This window comes from Anopheles ziemanni, chromosome 3 (assembly GCF_943734765.1).
Source record: "Anopheles ziemanni chromosome 3, idAnoZiCoDA_A2_x.2, whole genome shotgun sequence".
Classification (NCBI taxonomy): Eukaryota; Metazoa; Arthropoda; class Insecta; order Diptera; family Culicidae; genus Anopheles; species Anopheles ziemanni.
The window spans coordinates 7,444,828-7,469,001 of record NC_080706.1 but is presented as its reverse complement, the minus strand read 5'-3'; the positions used below and the strand labels follow the sequence as shown (position 1 = coordinate 7,469,001).

At 50.0% G+C, this 24,174-nt stretch overlaps 1 protein-coding gene across 1 annotated transcript in view; it reads left to right on the top strand.

The window, feature by feature from the left end:
- Positions 1-24,174, top strand: part of LOC131286705 (ubiquitin-like protein 3) — a 49,952-nt gene that overhangs the window by 22,936 nt on the left and 2,842 nt on the right. Inside the window, exon 2 of the mRNA XM_058315694.1 lies at positions 22,379-22,487. Within this exon, the coding sequence (XP_058171677.1) occupies positions 22,379-22,487 (109 nt within the window). The remainder of the gene's footprint in view (positions 1-22,378; positions 22,488-24,174) is intronic.

Here is a 24,174-nt window from a genome sequence, read left to right as displayed (position 1 = left end):
TTTGTTTTATTTTACTGGTCGCTCTTCTCTCCCGGTTGACCCCTCGAAACACCATTGCTCGCACTGTTGCTGCTGGTGCCCTTATAGCTTCACCCCGCAGGTGAACGTGTAACTTCGGTAGACTAACTTTCTTTTTCCCCTTTTTCCTTTCTCCCATTTCTTGCAGGTAAGCATAATCGCAACCCATTTCGCAACCGGCAGCCCCCAAGCCCAAGTCACCCGACGCACCCCTCCCTCCCGAGGTGGTCCACCCGTCCCCACTGAAGCAAAGCCATGCCCGTGTTTCCGCGACCGATGGTGGGTTTTTCTTCCGGATCGCTGTCTGCTCCGAAGCGTGCAACTCGAGAGAGGCGTGCTTGTGACGACGGCAACACCGACGAACCGGGGCGACTTTGGTGTGCGTGTGTGAGTGTGTCTCGGAGTTCTCAGAGGCCCCGCGGGGGAAACGCAATTTTCCTATCTCGAGCCTCCGATGCCGACGGTTTCATTAGCGCCGCGCCACCAGAGACCGCAGCCTCGGTTCGCTTTCTCCTTTGCTCCCCTTCCTCTAGGTTAACCGTCCGTCCCACCTGTCTGATCCTGCCCATTCCATCCCTTCTTAAGGGAGGGTTGCGGTCGATAGCGAACTTACCCGGTGACAGAGTCTTTCCAGGCGGAGGACTCGCGTTAATGGCACCGACCGAGTGCGAGCTATCGAAGGCGGAAAACTTTCTCCCCGTTTTCATCAAACCCCTTGCGGCGGTGGGTAGTTTTCCACTTTTCTTGCCCCCATCGTGCTCCCGAAGGTCCCAAGGTTCTCCATCTAATGTACGTCAAGGTGTGTGGAACATTGGAACACCGAATGACAATATCCCATTCGGTCTCAAGTTTAATGTGCGCGAAGCTTCACGGAGTGTGTGTTTGTATGTGTTCCGGTAGTGCTATCATCAGTGCTCAGCAACTCTCGGGAAATGTAACGGTTACTCACTTACATCCCCTTAGTGTACGACTAGATTGCTTTCTATCGTCTTCCTGTCTGATAGTTTTGCGCAAAATATATGCACTAGAACACTCTACCTTCTACAGGTTACACTCCTCGCACACCCCCTCCCCAAAAGTGTTATAACCTCCAGTGGGTTACATTACGCTCAAACTCACTCGTTTCGGTAAAATTTCCACTATCGCTACCCCTAGCATCAATTAAATAGAGAAAATTGCCCATCGTTTCATGATGAGGTTCTTCACTTCGCGTTCGCAATTTCCGACTCGCAAAGTTTTATTGTACTTGCGGTATCCAACTTTTCCGATATCTCGATATCCCCACCCAATTGGTTCGGTGAGGGGTGGAAGGGGGTTGGGGGGTTAGCGCGAGGTGTTGTAACGGTTAGTTAGGTTGGGTTCGCGTCGAAGCTCGATCGCGAATGCCAAGGAAGCCGAACCGAAAGCGGTGGACGCGAGGTGGCAGCCTTTGGCCTCCATCGGAATAAAACCTGTTTCTTTGGTAAGATCTCGTGTGAGAGTGAGAGGGATAGAGGGATGCCTGATGCTCCGTGCGATGATGAAATATACCGGCCGACGGAAACGCACACCACAGCGTCCAAACGAGCGTTAATTATTGGCGGGCTTGCGGGCGGCTGGGATGATGATATTTTTCTGCGTTATCGACCGCCAACACGGACGGACGGACGGCGGGCTATCGTTGGAGTGGTTGAGACACCCCCACCCCACCCGTGATTGGTGACCCGATATAGTGCACACGCCGGCGGACTATTGCGTTACGGTGTCACTGAGCAAAGTTGGCCATATCGGGGCAAACTATTTAAACGCTTGCGATGCGTTTAGCCAACTGGAACACTCGACCGGTGAGACCGTGTTCCAATCCAATCCACGGCCAGGTCTACCACAGTTGCCTAACGACGGCGCCGCCGACGACGACGACAACGTGTTGCGATGGAGACGATATCCGAGCGCCGTTAACAGCTGCCACATCTGCGCCCGTCGTTCACTCGCTCGCTCCGTCATGCGAATTTGTGCAGCGGTACCTTCGACTGCCATGGTTACATTCTGGCGGATTGGCGAGATTTTACGACCGTAATTCCGTTACGTCGGTCCCCTCCCTCTTTTCCCGGTGACCCTCTCTTGGAGCTGGTGGAAGTATGTCCACCACCACGACGATGTCACTCGCAGCCCTCTCCTCCACCGGAGTTGGTAAAACATCCACCAGGTTGCGTTTATTGACTACGGATCCAATCGCCATAAATCACCGAATATCGGACCGCCTCTGGTGCGGAGGTTCCGGGGCGCGGGTGGCGAAGTTCTACCGTTAACGTTTGGTTAATAGATTTTGACGGCGATCTGTTGTGGCGTTTATTGTGAGTAGGATTGGATTTGATTATGCCTGCAACCGAGGGGGCAACAGCAGTCGCTCGGCGGCTCTTACGCGTCGTGTCGTGATGGCTTCGCCATTACATTCTGTGCAATTGATCGCGCAGTCTCCGACTAATTGGATTTGCGATAAACCGTGTTGAGATGTGAGTTCGACGGTTTGAGGGAGGTGTGGCGCATGCGAGATGTGGATCGAGGTTAGCACCGTGTTCGGACGCGGGATCAACGAAGGCTTACCCAGCCCAGTTAGTTGACGTAACATCCTGTTCGATCGTATTGATATTATCGACGGTTAACTGTCGGGCAAAAAAGTCGTTTGATTGAAACATTTTAAAAACTGTCAACAATCCGGTGATAGGATAGCTGCTCGCTCTCTGCCTTACTTTAAGCGCATAATAATTAATTTCCCCCCCGTAATGGGAGTGAGGCTTTTAACTGGTCGCATGAAAAATGGTCTCTTATCAGGACAGTCCCCCCCACGCTCACCCTCAAACGTGTGCACCTAACAGCAATTAAGGGGCGAATGTTGAAAAATTGCTTAACAGCGTGTGTCCCAACGAAAGACCGAAAGTCGGCGTTCGCAAGCCCGGCTTTATCATTTTCCGTCAACGACCGTCGAAGGGACAACAACAAACAACTCAAATCAGAGATGGTCCCCCCCCCTTCCTGGAACCACCGGGGGTTTTGGGCGAGGAGAATGGTTCAGATTTCTTACCCTGCGACCTTCCGCCACAGAGTCGCGCGAGGGGCGGAAAAAGATGTCAAATGAAGATTTATCGTTGTCGATTCCCTTTTTTTTTTTGCCCAGCTACCGGAAGGGCAAACACTTCCGTCGCCAGTTAGGAGTTTTGGCAAATGGGTTCGGTTTTCTTATCGCACCGCGTTTTGAAGGCGCGTGACGTTTGATAGTATAGTTTTAGCCTCTCGTATAGCTTTGGGGTTTGGTGTTGGTAGCGAACAACCGTCGATTATGCACGTTTCGTTTGGTGGGAAACGCTGGGTTGCCGGGGTTGCAGCGATGCACCACCATGGGAACCTGGTTACTGCTGTGACAGTTGGCAAACTCATGCCAACGTCCTTCTACAATGTTTGGCGCAAAGTGTTACCTAGCAGTGACAGTTATCCAAACAAACGCAGACGATCACCACGGCAACGATGACAACGGCGGGCTACTACCTGTTTCGTTGTTTGCTGGAGCGCGGACAACTCCCCCTTACCTCGGGGCCCTTGGTTCCACCCCAGGGAACCTCTTTGTCCCCTAAGCCGCTGAGAAAACAAAGAAAACGACGCCATTAATGCGCATGGATTAAGAAAACGGTCGTGCGAATAAATAGATCTACCCGGGGGTGAGGCTGTTCCGGTGATGACTAACGGTGCGCCCTGTGTCATCGGCAGTAAACCACCTACACTTACCAGGGTGGTAGTCCACCCACTACCACCACCACCACCGCTTTGTTGTAAACGATGTCGCACACTTTCTTTCTTAATTCGACGACGCAGAAATGACTCCATCGATGCGAATCCGTTGACTGTTGTGTGTGGCAGTCGCTGTAAAACGACATATGGGCCACTGAGGTGGGAGGACATATTGGGTGGTCCACCCTTCACCCCTAGGATGACGGATGACGTGGTCGGTCGGCAAGTCAGAACCTCGTACGACGGTACACTCTTTTGATGGTTATCAATTTGTGTGTGTATGTCTGTGTAAATTGCATGTTGTGTCGTTCGTTGCCGCCTCCGACTGATAGGACAAACTCCTCCGGCAGCCCCGATTTCCGACGCATATTGGAGGCAGTTCCGTGTGTCGTCTGGCGGCTCGTTGGACCTCGTCGTTTGACGTCGTGACGCTGCCGTTTTCTTGCTTTATTTCCACCCGAGGTTATTTACCTTCAGGGCTTGACGGTAGCTGCCGGGTGTGTTGGTGGTGACTATGTTTAGCATTGCACTAGCATCGCCATTGCGTGTCCAACGGCCATTGAGACCCCGTGGCACCAATTTTATTAGCCCTTGCCAATACCGGCATCCTCCCGACGTAGCCCTTCGACTCCGTGCGATAGTCATCTGGTAAAGGGAGGCTTGTGTTTGTGTTGTGTGCTCCCCGCCCCGTTGTGCCAGGTGGAAACGATCCGTCTCAGCTTAGAATGCAAAGCGCGACGCCATGTTTTTGCCGACTTCCGCAGAGGAACGTCTTTGGGTCGGTCTTCGCAGCGATAACGTTTCTTTTCGGCAAGAAACAGGGGCGGTGAGGGGGGGGGGGGGGGGGGGGCTTTTGTTACTCCAACGGGCGCACACACGTCCGTCAAGTCGTGACATGTTCGTTCGTGTTATGCACGCTGGTTAGTAATGAAGTAATCTTCACGAAACGGTGATGCGAATCTACCGGCTGCGGGGCGGGAGGTGGAGAAAGGCGAAAGAAGTCCGCCAGGAAGCTTCGTCTGATGAATGGTTTATGTTAATGCTGTCTTGCATTTGAATTGGTGACAGCTAATTGATGGGATGGCGATTTGTAAATCTGGCTGTAATTTTTATAATTAGCTTTTTATTGCCATACAAGGGTTGAGGTTATGCTCGTTTGTTTAGGGTCTCCGATAATTTCTTAAGCTTTTTTTACCTCTTCACTCAAAATTGTATTGGACTCAAATCACCCCCGAAAGTACCATCCATGGGTGTCAAACCCAATCCAACGGTGGAACGAGTGTAAACCATACCATTGGGAGCAAAACATCAGCCACGTTGTATAGAGCCGCTAGCTTAGTGCAGCAGAAAAGCCGGAAATGGCCACAATCACGGCAGTGTGTGCGGTTGTTATTTAATCCGTACGCATTCGATTAGTGGACGAAACCCCACCCCGCCCGGGGGGCGGTAACGAGCATGGGAATTGGTTTTTCTTTCGCCGGCTACAACGGCGGTTCAGCAGAGTGTGCAAATGCGAGACGAAAGTGCAACGCAAGCAGCATGGCAAGCGGACTGTGGCTAACAAGAGGAGAAGAAAGAAATACGTGTATCATATGCACAATATTGTTGTTCACTGATATCGTCCAAAAAGGAGGTTCATCGGCGGGCTCCGGCTTCGGTGCATCCATGTAGAGGGAGAGAGAGAGAGGGTGTTGCTTGTTGAAGCTCGCACGATGGGTTGCACAACCCTGGTGGGAAGATGGTGGGACCGAGGGGTGCAAATTTGCATAACGAAATGACATTCGCGCGCGGCTTCGGTCGCTCGTTCGCTCGCTCGCTTGCGGCCTTGCGCAACTAAAAAGTTCAGAAGTGAGAGCGAACGAGCAACCGATTACCGGTGGCTACCAACATATACCCCCAGCTCGGTCGCCTCCCCCCCCCCCTTCCCTTCTCCCCGTCCCCAGCGGCCAGCAACCTCCTCGGGGGGGAAGGCTACCGCCGATGACGCGAAAGGCCTCTGAAGGTCATGTGTCAGCCACCGTCGTCATCGTCGGTCCGGGAATGTCCTTCGACCTTCGCACGGTGTTGTCACCCCTCCCAATGTCGGACGGATTGGTGGCGCATTCTGTATCGGCACTTGCTTTTCCACAAATAACTGGCACAAAGAGGAAACTGTCATCCGCTGTAGGGCAGCCGGGCTTCGTGCTTTCAGGTCCACTTTTTCCCCCATCCTTTGCTGCTCTTGACACGGCATTTCCAATTGACATTTATTTAAAACCCATACGGGGGCCCTATCGATCCGGTTCCGGCGCATTCCGGGTGAAATGGAAACCCCATTTATCCGCCATAATGCGAGGCGTATTTGTAGTTCATCAATAATGTCGTAGATATAAACAAGATAACGCCTAAGGTATCGTTAGCGCTGCGCATTTGTAACATTTACGTCGTTCGGATTGACTCATCGAGGAGTATTCCATCGTTACGCACGTGTCGTCATGGAAAAGGGTGTTCCCTTATTTTTAATTACCTTTCCTTGCCCTTTTTTCCAACGGTGTGGTGATTGCGTTTGACGCATCTACTTGACGTGCAAAATATAATACAAATCAATCTGTCCCTCTCTCCTTTCCTGAGCCTGATCCAAACACATCGAACGGAATATCGAACTCCCGTTGAAGTGCCAGTGATTGGTAAAAGGTTCCAGCACTTCACTCGAAGTGCTTCTCCTCCCCCCGTGCCCCCGTTGCGATCCACCGAGCGGAATAGTTTATTATCGGTTGAAACGTGACAGTTTCATAAGCAGCCCCAGTGCGTTGTTGTTGGCGATTGGCGCTCCGGTTCGCCCTGACGTCAACGGTGGACTCGCTCGGTCCTTCCGCATACTCCCCCGGGAGAGCTAATATCCGGCCATCGGGGGACCGGACCAACGTGACTGGGAACGCCTACGCCCAGCGTCTGATCGAGATGTTTACCATTTTTCCTTTCGGTGAACGGTAATCCTTTTCCCAGCCCCGGTCCCAATTTCCACCGCCGTCGCCCTTCTGTGGCCGATCTGATGTTTCGCCGTACACGTGATTCGATCCTTAAAGCACACAGGACCACAGAAAAGTGTCTGGGGGGTGCAGGGTGGGAAAAGAAAATAGAAATCTGATTACGCTTTACATTCCTCTGTCTGTCTTCGGGTTTTTTTTTCTTCTCCCACCGCTTATGCAAATCTCTCTTCGAAGAATTTAACACTTTCGAGATCGATCCTGAACCGCAGTCAACTACACAGAGTGCGGGAAAAAGGGAGCGAAGGTGGCCCTTCCACAGGGTGGCTGTAACATGACAGATATATTGGATGTACCGGTACCCGGAATGCGACGAGCAGAACCTCCGCCGATGGAAATGGATTAGAAAGGATGGTTTCATGGAGTGTACTGCCGGGTTGATGTTTATCTATGGGACGCTGTCCAAGTGGAGTATCTTTTCCAACCACGCAGGTTTACAAACTCATCGTTGTCATAAGTATTAGACCATTCGATGCGATGGAACCCTGGGACACCACATCGGTTTTGCCTGCAACATCGGTAAAGCTGATGATTGGAACCCCAAAAACATGTGTTATTAGACACAAGTGATGTGCATTTATATCACATGTTTAGTTTTATCTAGTCCTGGAAGCTGTGCTGGGCAAACTCCCCATCCGACCAGAGGACGAATGGTAACAAATTAAAGGAACGTGCATCCAAAGTATGTTGCACGAAGTGACGCTTCCTGTTCCAACACGTTCGAGAGGAACGTTTCAGTGTGTTTAATGTGAATGTCATGCTCGATTTGGGATTAAGCTACGAGCAAGCACAATGGTTGCCACTTCTCTTTCAGTTTCACCCCCCCCCCCCCCCCCCCCCCCACATTTCCACTCGTGGCTCATCCCATTTCGCAACGCCGGAGTTGACTATGGCAAAAACGACATCAAGCTTGCTTTCCGTTTTGACAGCTAACATGCACAAAGGTCCCGCTTCCCGACATGTTCCGCAAGCGCGTTCTGGTGAGTGGCGGACGGTTCTGCATAATAATAAATTTAATTTTCATACATGTTTTACTCGTACACAAGGATCCGCCCCTGGGATTCATGCTGGGTATCGAGCTCGGTATGCGCGATTACACGTGGGATGATGACCGTGGTTGAATTTTTATTTTATTACACGCTCTAAAACACACATACAAACGCACCCATTGATGAGTGTGGTTATTATAGCTTTTTTCACACTCTATTAAAATACGTTTATCGTCGTGGAGTTGGCGAAAATGTGAGTTTATTGAGTAGATGAAACGGCGCAAGCCCTTCCCTAACGCTGATTTTTCCACCTTTTCCCCGACGGCTGTGGTGGTTTCGCGCATCATAAAACTTATGGTGGCCGATAATCGGTTGGGCCGAGAGTGTGTGCACTAATTAAATTTTACGATAATCCGTCATAAGCAATCAGTTCCGCCGAGCTTGGCGCGAGCACATAGACTGTGGCACTTTTCCAGCTTACGGTTATGCTCTTGTTTACAAATATTACCCATTTTGCAAGCTCCATTGCAATCGCTTTTTGTATCGCTTGATGTATTAGAACGGTGTGGAAAGTTTCGGCCCACGAGTTTAAAATTAATGATCCCTGCCCGAAACATATATCCACCAACGTTTGTTGCTAATCCTCTTAACAGATTTGTTGCGTGGGTCGATCCTTAACCGCGAACGTGCTCAAGTAATCCCTTTTTCATGAACACACAAACCCATCCCGCCCGACGAATGGATGCTGCGAGACTGCAGTTCATATTTCACTCGCTCATCATTTCGTCTCGAATTGACGGTTTCTGATTATCGATTGTATGGCTCATGGGGGGAGTGGAGGGGGTGTGAATCCCCATTTGGCATCCCTCCGTCATCCCACCCCCTCCGCAAAAGGGCATCGAATTCTTCCACCACGTGAATAACACACAGTGAGTGTGTTCAGAACGCGCAGCAGCGAGCAAACATTCTCCACATTTTCTTTGGACGGTGTAATTTGATTGTAAAGTTTTCGATCCATCCTTAGGAGAGGGGGTTTGTTTGTTTGGTTGTGCGACTGCTTTCCCAAAAATGCCGATTCTTTTCACTCTCACACAAGAAACCCGGCCTGAACGCGTGAGCCACCAGTAAGCAGTAAGTGGTGGTGAAAAATTTAATTACGACAACCGATCGTCAACCGAAAAATCTCAACGAAAACATAATTACTTTTTCCACCCCGTTTTCGCGCGGAATGGAGAAATCGCTGTTAGAGTGGTGGAAAATGAAACCCTTTGCCAAGAGGGGAAAGAACTGAAGCTTGTCGGATTAAATCTTCTGGGTGCCTGATGGAATTGAAGTACGCAAGTTTGTGTAATGTTCCTCTCGGGGTTGAATGTTATGAGCGTAGTGGTTATGGATGAATATCAAGCAAAAGGGTTGAATAATATATAGATGAGTTTGTAAAATGATTTTTATCGCTTCCAAATTAGTCATCCTTCCTCGGAACAACTAAATCATTGTTCGGAGAACTTCTCCACGTTCTATTTGTGAAGGCCGTATTTCGCATTCCTGGAAAATAGAACTTGAAGAGTATCAAAATCTACAGTTGACGACTTCGAAGGAAAATCTGTCCAGCGTACCGCTCAACAGCAAGGATGGGGGATAATAATGAAAAGGAAACTCCAGAAAAAGGATGTTTTTGAATAATTGATGCTACTGGCTACTGGTTGGGAGTTTTTTGGAAAAATTTAAAGCAGATCCTTAGGAGCTATTCGTTAGTAAATTAAGGCGCATGGCGTGCCTTTTTTTTTAATCTTTTCCAAAACAAAACGGTACGCGTGCACCTTGAGTGTGTGAAACGTGGCGCAACTTGACTTCGGTGAACCCCGGCCGGATTAGGATAAGGTTTGTTCGTTCGCGTGCGTTCCCCGGGGGATTTCTTAGACCTACCTAAGCGACTTAGACCTACCTCCAGCGGGAAAGTAATAGGCCCGAAGGTATTCAAATTCAATAACATTTCGCGTTAGGGGATGAAGTGCCTTTTCTTTCGCCTCTCGTTCTCGCCTCTTATCCCGGGTTTCTGTGTGAACGCTTTTAGCGTAATTGTGCTTGGAATGGACGAGTACGTAGCGAACCTAGATCCTGGAAGCCTAAAGGACCAAGGAAGACTCAACTTCCTTCGCCCAACGGCCCAACACATCGTGGCTGCAGAAATGCGAACATAATTAATATTGCAAACACGGAACGGAACGGAACCTTCATCGTGATTTCCCCTACAACCGCTCCCCAGAATGTGTGTGTGTGTGTGAGGCTCCAGGCCACCAACCAGGCTATCCTGCACTCCGAACCGAGGGCGTCCATTCGCGAACGAACGGCGGGACCGTTCCGTGCACAAGTTTTTAGGGAGATAAAGTGGCCATAAATAAACTCTCCAAGTCTGGCAAAATAATTTACAATTATTTATTGAGGTCACCCGCTGCCAGGCACCCCCTTGTCGTCGCCTCCCCCCGGCCAGAAGATTGGGCAGGCTCGCTGGGGCATTTTCGCCTCGACACACGCCAGCACCGAAAGTTTAGCAAAACGATGAACATCAACAAATGAACAATTTTCCCTCCCGGTGCAGTGGTGGGGAAGGTCATGCGCGGGTCAATAAAAGGGCGGCGAAATTTCAGAATTTTCACCGTCGTGCAGAAAAAACAAACCAAGAATGGGATGGGAAAATGCACCCAACGGAGAGTGAACGTGCGCCCCACGGGTTGCAGTGTGTTCGGGCTCGGGCACATATGGTGCAAATGAAACAAAACTCGTTATTTATTTATTCATTAAGAAGTCTAAATTTAGCGCACAAATCGTCACGCCGTGCAAGATGGATGGATAATGGGGCTGCCGCTTCAGCCTCCCGTGCTCCCCCCAGACAGACCTGGTTCCATTTCCAGTGTGGGTTCACGAGCACGTTTTTCACCCCCCTGGAATATGCGTGTTTTCCTTTTTCTCCAGCGAGTCTGGGACCTACCGCGAGGGAAATCTCTGCGGTCCTGTGTGTGGGTGTATGTCTCCAAAACCGTCTCTGGGTTGAATTTATACTCAGAAACATTTAACGAGATAATTGTGGCCAGTTGGAGACCATGGAAAACGAATACAAAGCAGAACAAATTTAAGCCATATTTCCAAAAGTTAAAAGTAGTTCCAACAAAAATTTAACTTATTATTTCTTTTCCGTAAAATAAATAGTTAGCCATTTGGTTAGAAATTTTGGGAAAATCCCGCCCTTCGACGCCGTGGACGTGGATCGTTGCACAAAGACGGGGGAGAAAAATGTGCCACCCAAATAAACGCCACCGGCCATCATGTGACCGAGAGAAACGCCAGCGATTGCAGCAGACGCCCGCTTCATACCAGTGTTGTGAGTGTGAGTGAATTATACTGCATGCATCGTCGATGGTGCAGCATGCACTTTTGGCAAACTGCACACTGCACGACGGTGTGAGTGCGTCAGGGTAGTTTTCTCGCTCGCAATGGGAACCCTGATGATGGTCTGCGAAACCTCTGGAACTACAATCGCCAGAATGTGGGGAAAATGTTTCACCCGCTCCGGTACAGTCCTCCTTTTCCTTCGCAGCCCGGATCGGAAGTCATCATCGTCAACGTCTGTGGTGCAACGAATGGGGGGTTCTAATGGTGTGCAGCCGTGTGCAATATTGTGTGCCGCCCTTTGAGAGACCGTTTGCGAAACGTGCCGCTGGAAAAGGGAAAACTAGTTTGCAGATTTTGTAGGTCACGGCAGCCGTCGAGATGGGTGGGTGGGTAGACGAATTTGGTGGCCTACGCCAGCTTACGCTCTCTGCACAGGTTGCACAGGAACCCTTGAATGTGTATCAGACCGTGGTCTTGTTGATATTGCAATCGTTTGAAAATAAAATACTCCATATTTAAAATACACATTTTGATTGATGTTGGTTAGCGGATGAAAGGAAATTGGGAAAAATAATATGTTGGATTTATTAGCGTACGCTAAAGGTTTTGATGCGGCACTGTACCGTCTCACAAACACCTCGGAAAAACTGTCTTTTCACACCCGTTCTGTTGAACGGGAATATTATTAGTTCGGCGCACTTGGCGCATGTGAGCGTCGTTAGTGTCGTCGTCAAAGCATCGTTGCGTGGGTAAAGGAGATTCGCTTTATGCTGCTTCGAACCCCACCCGGTTGCGGCGTGTTCTGTTCTTCCCCCGCAGCCCCCCAGGTCTCCGTAAAACAGGCGCCCTCCTCTTCCCCCACCGTTCGATCATCGTTAATTATCGTTACCCCATGGAGCGATGGCGTAGTGGCGAATGCAAGCACGCCCGAGCTCCTCCGACCAAACGTGCCTGTTTGTGGTTCTTGCTGCGTGATGGAAAAGACTTCAGCAAGCCCCCTCCCGAGTTCCTCACACGGATCGAACTTCGACACATACCAATCCACCGCTCTGGGGGATGAACTCCGGGTCACTCTTCCACCCACCGTCCATCGTTGGCAGCAAATCTAGTGACATTATCACACCACAAAACACCAGCGAAACATGTCGCTTTGGTTTTCCGTTTTTGTGACGAGTTTACGGCGCACACGTGGTCGGGATTCGGGATGATGGCAGAGTTTTTGCGGGAACCAGGCGACATGGGATGGCAACCGGCCGAGCAGGCTGGTTATCGAACGGGAAAAACTCGCACAGATTTCATTGGATCTATCGAAAGTGGACACCGAGAGCCGTTGTTGGTGCGGGTTATGTCGCTTGAAATTGACAAACTGCCTACACGCTTTCCATGTGAAGTTGTAGTTGCTAGCAGTTGGGTTGTGAATCACAACCCGGTCGAACGATCGACGACCGGACGAGCGCCACTGATTCACTCCGGGGTGAAATGATTAACCACAATCCCCCATGTCCTTCCAGAATATAACTCTGTGTCTGTGTGCGGTTTGCATGGAAACTAAATTCGGGGCAAATCGTAGTGCTCTCGACCTCGGTCGTAAGATCGGTAGATAAAGCATGGACTTCGGTCGCCTGTCCTCCATTGTGTTCGAGCGATGAGTGTGTATATTGGCATTTGATAACGCCCGACAAACTGCTGTGGATGGCGATAGTGATTGCAAGTCGCCATGTTTAGTGGTTGAATGACACAGTTTAATCGATTGCCCATCAGGAAGTGCTTCAAAGCAGAGGATAAGCAAGGGGTAACGCAACGTCGTATATTTGAGTGGACTATATTTTTCCAACCCGAGATTCACCCTACTTTTTTCTATTTTATAAAAAACCCGTCGTAATCGATTTCTGAAAGATAGCTACACGTTTAAAAAATGTTTAGGAATCAACTACACACACCGTATGTGTTTCGCCTCTTCTGAAAGCATATGTAAATTGGTCAGTTTTATGTTACCGCTAACAAATTGCCTTTAAAAGAACCGTCCAGGTGCTCGCACAGGAACGTCCGCCAAATGTCCATGGAATGGCAAATAGTTTCCAATTACCCCCTGTCCTAGGGGGGGTACTGACCGCTTAGATGTGTCCCGCGTTGCCCATCCGGTGGTGACATCTTTCACGTCGTGAGGCTTCTTGAATTTTTGCAAAACGAAAAGTGCGAAGACCGTCCTCGGTGCGAAAAGGAGCGAAGTTTACCGGAAACAATCATCCGTTTGGAAGGCTGGTTGCACAGATAAATGTGGCTAAAGAGAAAGAGGGAATGTGTGTGTGTGAAATTGTCCGTGGCCCAAGGGTAGGTAGAGTGCGCTGGCTTCTTGCAAAAGACTCATCCGGCACACGGCACATCTGAAGGCAAGGGAAAATTCCGGGAAGAAAAGGCGCACGTGGTTTGAATTTCAGGTTTGCAACATGGCCCTTTGTTTTTGCTGTCTTTATTTCCGACACATTGTCGCAACTCCACCTTCCCACATCCCCACCCCCTGTGACTTTCGACTTGCCACTCTCTCCCGCGGCGAGCTAAATTCCTTACTAATGCGTGTTTCCTTTCGGTTTCGTTTTCTGGCCCGGTTCTTTTTTTCCTGGGGCCTCTTTTTCTTTCTCCGCAGGTGAGTGTATCTGTGAAGCGGCCTGCTGAAGCTGTTGTAAGATGTCGAAGGGACAAAATGAAAGAGAATGAGAGAGAGAGGGGAAGAAACAAAATCAGGCAGGAAGTGATGTGCGGCTGTTGTGTAGACTTCGAGACGAAAGACGGTGCACCCAAGGTCGCCCCCGCCGAGGCCGCCCGCCGGGAGAAGACGTTGCAATCCGGCGTTATGCGTTATGCGTTAAAGAAAACCTATCTTGGTAGGAAATTCCGCACGTAAGCATTCTGCCAGGCACACTTGGCAGCTGCTGTCGGTGTGGTTTCCGGCTTCTCAAGTTCCGAACGCTTTGGACGTCTTCGGGAAGTGTCACCAGCCGTCTTTGGGGCGAGTTTTCCGTTTTGTCTATATAATATGCATTCTTTAAACCATATGTTTTATTCCCCAGTGCGCCAAAGTGTTTGTGCTACGGTGAACTCCAATGGATTAGCGATAATGAAAGCTAAAAGCTCTGCTTAATGGACGTCAAAGTGTTGGCCTAAAATTTGTGGAAAACAAACCGTTTCAAAACCTAGAGTAGAGGTTGCGCCGAGCATAAAATATACATTACCCAATACACGCCACGGACCATTACGGCAGAAAATGAGCAGCGAATGGCGAACAAGTGTCCACGGAAACGTAATCCGGTGAGCAATAATAACCCTGGATTCGACGACACACTTTCCCAGCTTGAGCGCATGAGAATGCTTTGAGTGCTGAAATGGGAGCCAACTGATCTCTCTGATCAATCAGCGGAGCTAAGTAGCGCACGTCGTAACGGACCAAATAATCAATCGACGACAGCATCGGGGCACACAAAAAAGCGGGAAAACCGGGTGTGAAAATACGGAAAAAAGTGGTGCAAGAAGCAGCTGGAGCCGACAACAAAGCTCAAAACTCGACGGCCGGCCACAGTTCCATCCATCCGCGACCGGTGGTGATGCCGGCTGTCATTTTCCGTTACGCGAATTCGTTTCGGACCCGACCGCGCGCGCGTTCATTCCCCTTTGGATCAAGAAAAAAGCCACCAGCTCCCCAAGCCACGGTGTGGTGTGGCTCAAACGAACCTAACGAACTGCGAATCGGTTCAAATCGGCAAGGATGTTTAATTACAGTTATTTCGATACAGTGGCATAAAAATGGATTAGTTACGGTTGGCCGCGGCCGCCGGCCACTAGCAAACGGGGAACGAGAAAATGGTAAAGTCGAATCGAATGAAGATCAATAATCTGGATCTAGGCGAAAGTCAAGGAAAGAGTGGAGAATAAATATGGCCAGCTTGTGCGTGCCGCAAAAAGTCTCACAAGAATAAGATAGACCTGCTAGAGTACAGTCACTCCCGACGGCTGGGCGATCTCGTCCATCGGTGTGTTAATACGCAACGTAGCGTACTCCATGACCCTCGAGCCAACCCGGTCAGACTCGGGAAGAGCGGGCTAACTAATCCGGTTCAATGGCTTGTTGTTGGATTGTTAAATCGAGCATAGAACCACCGGCATCGACGGTCGTCGTCATGTCTTTGTCCTCGTCAATGACGGAAAAGCCGCAGCCAGGCTGGCATGGAGGGAACATGTCTACAAAGATGGATATAAGATCTCCGAGGAAAGACTCACCCCGCACGGGACGCCATGGGAAAGGAAGAGAAACTAATAATCTTTTGCTAAATTGAACCCCATCCATGGAACTCCGAACCACGTCGATGGATAGATACGCTTTCGTGCGGTTATAACAGGGTTAATGGAGTGAACTCTCCCGACGGTTGTGGCTGTCTCCCGGGCGAATGCATGCCAATGCCGGCAGCAGCCGTTGTGGGATGTGCATCGTACGAGGAATAAGGGCTCGAGAGTTGCAGTTGCACCGTGAGGACAGAAGTACTCCCCGAGAAGCGTGCGTGCTGTGACTTGATGAGAGTACGCCGTGTACGCCGTCTTGGGCGATTGCGCGCGCCAACCGGTCCCTTAATGATGTTAAATTGACGAATTGTTGAACTTGCAGTCACCACGGTTCACGGTTCGAACACCGTACGGACACACCGAAGATGAAGCGAGTATAAATTACATGCAAACCAAACCCACTTTCAGCGCCAAATAACAGGTGATGCTCCTACCGGGCATCAACATCATCGCGCACGGACATCCTGCAGAGTACGGACCACTTCCGGATACGTTACGAGACCGCAACACCATCGTCTATGACCTCGCATCAAAGGCGAAGTTCATCCTATGCGTGTTTAATTTAAGTTTAATACATTAACATTCTAGACCACGGGCAGATTTGTTCGCCAAGATAACAACAACAGTTGTGCTGCAAGAAGGAGAGAGAGAGAGCCATTAAGATGTTAAGCTACTGGAGTGGTGTGTGACCGCTGCCCTCCACTTTCCCACGGGATTAATTAAAACCGATTAGCCACGACCCGAGGCCCTCCCCGAGTGACAATAGACCTCCCCTCGGTGCGGTCAAGAAGTTTCCAAGCCGCCACGAATCAAACGAGAGCGCTACCATGTTACACCACGCCGATTGCACGCGTAACACTACACCGAGATACGGTGCTGTGGTGTGGTGGCCGTCGACCGGCCTGGGAAGTCGAAGGCAGGATGGGATGATGTTAGCTGCACGGTGGCCGCATCCGGCCAAGACGAAGCCCCTTGCGAGCCGCGACCTGCTGGTGGTTTGTGAGCTCAATAAATAAATCGTTATTACCGTATTTATTGCTTTGTGGCGGTTTCCTGCCCCCAACGGTTTCAGCCCATGGACAATGCCGCCCCTCCCTCCATCCTTCCCAAGGGCGGCAGGCGCACGCCAAGTGAAAAGATTGCGAACAAATGCAAACAAAGAACGCGCTATATGGGGGAAAAAAGAAACCAACCCATCGGAGCTTCAAGAACCAGTGCCTCGAAACAGGCTCAAATTACTTACACTTCACATCGGCCTCCAACCCACCGCCTTGCTCATGTCCTGCTTGTTTGGTTTTAGGGGAAACGAGCACCAGCATACGTACAACAGCATTTGGTGGTTTTAGGTTTCTCCAGGGGCGGCCTCACTGTGCCTCTCGGTTGGCGGCATCCTCGGTTACGCTCTTCCTATCCGGTACGAAGTGCCTGATGAGCCACGGTACATCATGCAGAAGCACTTGTACGGTTCTCGGTGAACAGTTTTTCTCTTCCTTTTCACGCGTCCATCGGAATGGGCGCAATGGTCCTTGACTTTCCTCGGGACGTGTTGCGCTGCTTGGCAAACGTTTTCTCAATCGCGATACGGAGGGGATTTTTTGTGGTAACGGACGGATGGAAACGGACTCGGATTATAAAAGCGTTTATAATTGGAAAAATGATACACGATGCAGTGTGATGTATATTATGACGCTGATGTTACCAACGCATTCTCAATGCAAGTCATTAGGGAAGGAGATCTTTGAAACCACCTTAACTGCTGCAAATAAAATAAATGTAACTCATGAAAAGTATTGATAGGTTATCTTTCCGAAATTTAAAGGTTGCAGAATATTTTTAAAATCTCTAAAGCTACTGTAATCAAATACAATCCTTTCCATTTGATTAATCCTTTCCTGTCCGGCTACGTTTTCAACCTGTGCACCTGACCGGGACCACACAGATCCGGACGGTGTACATCTATGGTCAACCGATCATCTCGCTGTTTGTGGAAAACCAGGAGCGACTATGCCTGGCACAGATCTCCAGCACGCTGCTGAAGGACTTCAGCTACAACGAGATCCACAACCGCCGGGTGGCGCTCGGTATCACCTGCATCCAGTGTACGCCGGTGCAGCTGGAAATTCTCCGCCGGGCGGGAGCCATGCCCGCCTCGTCCCGCCGTTGCGGCATGATCACGCGCCGCGAAGCCGAACGTCTGTGCAAGTCGTTTTTCGGCGAGTGCTCGCAACCGGCCCTGCCGGAGGGGTTCGCCTTCAGCGTGTACCACGAGTGCGCCTGGGGCTGCACCGGGTCGTTCTCGCCGGCGCGCTACAATTCGTCGCGCGCCAAGTGCATCAAGTGCGCCTACTGCAGCCTGTTCTTCTCGCCGAACAAGTTCATCTTCCACTCGCATCGGCTGAGCCCGCACGACAAGTACATTCAGCCGGACGCGGCCAACTTCAACTCGTGGCGACGTCATCTGAAGCTGCAGGGCAGCCCGCCGGAGAAGATCGTGTACGCCTGGGAGGACGTGAAGGCCATGTTCAATGGAGGTACGCGCAAGCGGTATATCCTTTCGACGGCACGAAAGTACAGCAATAGTGCCGGTGGTGGTGGTGGTGGTGGTGGTGGTGGTGGTGGGGGTGTTGGAGGTGGTGGAAGTAGTACCTCCGGAGCCACCACCATCGCGTCCCAATCGTCAACCGTTTCGAGCAGCGGAAGCAACAGTGGAACCGGATCGATATCGGTTACTTCGGGTGCGACTCCACCCTTGACGCTGGAAAAGCCGACCCCGATGGTGGTGATGCCAACGCCGACACTGGCCGAACCGCGCCATCAGCTGCTTCCGGTCATCGGATCGTCCACCGCTCCCGTCGTGGTGCCGAAGAAAGAGTTCTCCGATGGACAGCCGATCGACGCGACGTACAACAGTGACAGCTGCAGCAGCAGCACGAGTCCTTTCGCCCATATCCCGCACCTCCTATCGGCCAACAGTTCCGGTGCGCCGGGGGGTCAGCATGTACAGGCTCCACCACCAGCACCACCACCACACCCAACCGTAGGTCCCCTCGGAGGAGGTATCAGCACGCCGGTGATGGTCGTTCCGGCCGGAATTGCCCCGACCGTCGGGAGCCCGTCGACGACCGCTTCAGCAGCGGCCGCAGCGGCTGCTGCTGCCGCTGCCGCAGCTGCCATGGTGTCCAGCCATGCCTCGACGGTCGTCACGAGCTCGGCCGCCGTCGCCGCGGCCAACTTCGGCTTCAAGCTGTCCTGCCTGCAACCGTTCTCGTTCAACGGTATCGGCCACTTCCCGGCGATGGTGCCCAGCTCGGCCGGCTACCTGGTGCCCCTGCTGCGTCCCACCAACCCGAAGAGCATCTCGGCCGCCGCCATGTCCGCGTTCAAGCCGGTGGTCAAAGTGAGGAAAAGGTACGAGCGGGCAACGTCGCGTGCCGCCTCGAAGTCCGGCGACGGAAGATCACGAACGCCTTTGTGCACCCCCGGGCGGGCCAGCGATTCCTTTTGTCAATTCGCGCCACGATTGTTGTCACCTGTCACAAACCAAATCTGTCACGAACGTTTTATCACCTGTCACCTGTCAAAACACGAACGTTATACATCGCAAACGAGAAAAGAAACAAAACACGGTGAATACCGGCTTTTCGTACACGGATTTTTCCCTGCAGGTCCGCATTTTGTCGCCCATGCGTCGCTTCTAAACCCCACTCCTCACCCAGATCGCAACCCTGGATCGGATTGCCCGCCACCCGGAACCGGCCAATCTGTTGCTAACCCATTTTTTGTATCCTCCTTAAAAATGCATAAATGGCGGGTTCGACTTCCGTTCGCGGTGCATCCGAGAAATTGGCACTGCATTCGTGTTGCCTCACACGCGTCACCAAGGACACTTTAGTGTTAGGTGTGCGTATTGCTTATAACAACCAGAAGTACTTCTTCAATGGACTTCCATCCCCTCGACTGGATGGTTCTTTGTCGAAGGGCCGGTACAGGCTACTTGTATGATGGAGTGTCTTGATGGTCTTAACCTTTGCGAAAAGGGCGTTGTTTTCTCAGGTAAGTTGAGGAACTATGCGAGTCTAGTGTCTGTTTGTGTGAGTAGTAGAAAAGCCCGTTGCGGCGTAACCGGATGGTTTTCTATGTCAATTCCCTTCATTTTGTTAAGTTTTCTTTTGGTTTCCATTTTATCACTGGCATCCTGTGTTTATTATTATGAATTCTGTTTGATGGTTTACTTTTTCCCGCTGCGATTTAATTTTCCATCCTATTATTGCGACCTGTCCGCCCACCGCCAAAGTCGTTCGGATCCTTAGCTGAATGAAACCAAGTTGCCCCTTGGTTGCCAGCGAGTGGCATTTAAAACGCTGATGCACCATGCCCTTCTACCAAGCGCCACTCAAAACCAGCCAGTCGGGAAAATCCCAGCACAAGCACACCAAGCGGACGAAGGAACCACAGCCAATTCATTTTCACGGTCAAGGACGAATTCGGCGTATAACGTCATCGTCGCCACTTGTCCATGGCGCTCCACATCGCCTTCTGGACGATGTTTCATAAGCCCGTTCTGGCAATGGCAACTATTCACTTCTTTCGCTAGAATGGGGTGTAAAAAAAAACTATTTTCAAGGATTTTTCCACCGAGGACCCCCCCCCCCCCCACGATGAGGTTTCCTTGGCACCGGGGGCCAGCATTTGATCCTATTACTTGAACTATTTTTTCCCCTCAGTTCTTAAGCTCACCAAGCCACTAAGGGAAATGGGCCAACCGTTTTTGAAAAAGATGATAGTACTCGATGGTTTTTCTGAATATTTCCTAATGGGGGCCCCGATGCGCCCGATTTTGTTTTTTTTCTGTCCCCCTTAGGGCTTACCGTTTTGATGCAATCAGCAGAAACTGTCCTTTGCGGTAAAAGTACGCTTTTCAGCTCCTCCCCTCTTTTTTAGGGCACCCGAGAAAACCGGAAAAGCGGGCCGGGGTGATAGTGATTGAGCGCACTTCAAAAAGTCTTCCGATCGTCAAACAATCAAGTGTGTGCCCTCTTTACCGCTGGGGGGATGGGATGCCCTTCGGAATGCCTTGACACGGGAGGGATGAAAATATCAATCGGAAACGGACGGTAGTGGTGAAGCCGCCTGCTTTCTTCCTTCCGCTCTCCCTCACTGTAAACACGTGAACAAACTGTAGCAGTTGGCGATAGGCAACGCCGGAGTTATGCTGAATATGCTAATTCCTTTCGAGTTGAACCAGAGTTGGAGGCCTTTCGGTTGTGACGTTGAACGTGTGGAAGGTTTATTGGCGAGTTGGTTGTGGCTGCGGTGTTGTAACAGGTTTCATTTTATGTCAGAACGTACAGCTGGACCGGGCCCGGGAGTAATCACTGACGGAAAACACATGGCACGACAGACAGCGAGTGCCAGAAGTCATCAAAATAGCTGAGATTGGCCGTGTCGGAGGGTTTAATGCCAGTATCTTTACTCCGTTTCATGTGCGGATGAAAATTGGGTCACAATTCAACAATCCGGTTGAACGTTACGCAGCCGCCGCGCCAGAATGTTGATGATGAAAACTGAAGGAATCTTTTCGATACATCATTGCGCCGTCTCCGTCAACCCCACTCCCTCTCTCCTACACCCGCCTTATACAGAAGGGTTTACGCTACACGCAAGAATAGACCGCCCCGCGTCCAATCATTCATCGTTCGGATTTGCGACGCTCTCGGTTTTCCCATTGGCGGACCGCTCGAACGGCTCTTGCGAAAGTCACCACCCAACCGTCCCTCCCCTCCGCCCGCCGGCACGACAGCCATCGCTCCAAGATTAGCCAATTTTCACATCCATTTTCGTTCCCGACCGCTGGCTGCTGTCGTGGTGGTTCCGTGTGTTCCGGGCGTGTTCCCTTCGCTTGCGCGGAGTAAAAATCCGATGCTGCCGCTGGATGACGTGCAATCCGTGCAGACTCTCTCCCGCTGCTGCCGCTGTGTGGCTCGAAGATAATTGAAATCGACAGCCCGAGGGTACGCGCGAAGAAGGGCCCCAACACAAGGGCCACCTTGGCTGTATGTGTGTTTTCTGTTGTGTTTATTGGACGGTTTATACTTTCCGGTTCCCAGGGCCGCCCGGCTCAAGCCCGTGTTGGTCCGCCGCGCAAACATGTTTCCACCCGACGACCATCCACGCCACGAAGCTCCCGGAGCGGAGCGGAACAGATCCACCAACAAAACATCCACACTCGTTTTGCAACATGTTACTTATGTATGATCAAATATTGTTTTCCGTCCGGCGCATTCGGCTTCGGTAGCGCAAGTTTTTCGTGATTTACTTTGCGGAAGCCCCCTCCATACACTCCCCCTTACCTTCTCGTCGAAACCATCCGACGCTTTCGGTTTTTGCGTATGTGGAAAGCTTGTGTTGTGTGTGTTTGGGATTTATTTTATGTTTCATTTATGCCGCGCAGTTCACAATATTCTTTGATTTTAGCCAGTGAGATCATTTATTAAAATCTGTGTGTCTCTGTTCGTCATCCCGTTTTTTTCCCCTCTTTGTTCCCGTTTGCTTTTCTCCTTACGCTCCCGGATTACAGCAGAAAGCCAATATTTATTTTCCAGATTATGTTGTCAAAAAAGAAAACAAAACAAACAAACAAAAAAAAATGGATGCAAAATTCGTAGCATATGCTGTTGTGTATGGCACGAGTGAGGAAAAAGCCAAATTTATAAAAACAAATTTACCTTTTTTTCCTTCTGCCTGTTGACATTATCAATGCAAACGTTCTCTGCACGCGCATTCGTATGTTGGTTTACTAATATTTTATCTTTTCTCCATTTTCTCTCTTTCTTCCTCTTTTTCGCGTATTTTGAAATATAGATAAACCTGAGGCTAATACTCGTCAGTGGCAAGACGAAAGAATTCCTCTTCAGTCAGACGGACTCGGCCGGAGATATAGCACTGACAGTATTCGAAAACTGGCCCGATGGTAAGTGTGATTGTGCCAACATGGATGAAATGTGTTTTCCGAAAGGTTTTCCGGTACCATGGCGTTGTTGCCTGCAATGCAAAGGCTTTATTTGACGATGATTTAGATATCCCGGATCCAATATTCCTCCTTTGTATTCTCACCTCAGCAGATTGTGGAAATTTCAAAATGATGCTAATCAATTGAACTTTTCAACAACCGTACGTGACAATGTGCTATCTCTCCTCCCTCCCCCGGTGGAAATGGAAACGAAAGGCAGTATATCATCGTTTACGCATCTCTCCCTGTTGGCGCCAAGGATTGATGCGGGTGTGTGTGTGTTTTCCCAGTGAAATTGGGGATCGATTCGGGTATAGCAAACATTCGATCCACTGCTGAGCAAGCTTTTCCCCATCCAGTCACCCAGTTGCCGTTACATCGAAGTTGATTATGGAATTTCCATTTGACACTAATGAAGACAAATCTCTGGAATGGGGCAATGTTTCTTTCTCGCGTGTAAGCCTCGGCTCAGACGCGTCTTTTCCGTTGGCAAAAACCCATCGAAATGCAAGCTCCCCCCCACAAGCTTCCCATCGTTGCCACAGGTGGTGGTCGGTTGGGGCCGGGGGAGCTGTAACATGTACTCCAAAATTCACTTACGGTGAACCTGCTCTTCTCTACCATCGATGCGTTTGTCTGTTTTTCCCCGGGCTAAGGTAGATCCGGATCCGACAAGCTCTTCCCGGGACCCGGGAAAAATTCGACGCGTGTGGAAAAGTGGACAGACAGATAGGCGGGCCATCCATTTTGGGGCTAAATATAAACCGAATGGGAACCGAGGGGACACGAAACAAGGGAAGAACGCCCGGGACATTGTGTTGTGTGCGCCGGAAAACTCGGAAAGGTATCGTCGCACGAGCAAAGCGAGCGTGCACGTGGAGTGCTGATTTGTGTGAAGGATGCTTGGTCGTAGGAGGGAAAGGGGAAGATGGTTGTTGGTCGGGGATGGATGCCGTTTCGCTTTCAACCATTATCGGAACAGCATGAATGCTTTAGTAGTGCGGTGTTTCAGAGGAAATGATTAGCGTGTTTGGAAGAAGCAATCAAGACATTGAAGCACTTGGATTACTACAAGAGTTCCGATTTATTTTGAAAATACGGGAAAACCGATTTTTATTTCATCGTTGTATCACAATAAACAAATTGTAAATAGATTAGATAATACATTTCTAAGTTGAAATGCCAATCGTATTGAAAGTTTAACTATCTTAGAACAGGCAACTGATAGACCAGGAATATCAGTCAAGACATTCCTCAATACTACAGAGTTCTTATTGTGAAGAGCAATCAGACAAATGAATTACGATTAAAGCTTTAATAACGATTAATTTTGGTGAGTGCAACTTAACTTTTTTATCTTAACTCTTCTAAACTCCTGCTCTTTTTTTTATTTTTTAAGTTTCCCAACTTAAATTTATTAAATTTATTGCTATAAATAGCAAAAAGATAGAAAAATATTGAATTCACACATGGAAACGATAGAATTGTCGTTATTCGGAAACATTAATAACGCAAAACATAACCGATCTTGAAGGAGTCGTTAAGGTATCGTCTCACGTTCATCTTTACTACAATCTTACCTTTTCTTCAATGTTCTGGCATATCCACTTTAAGGCACAACTAGGCCAGAAAAGGGTGCCTCGACTTC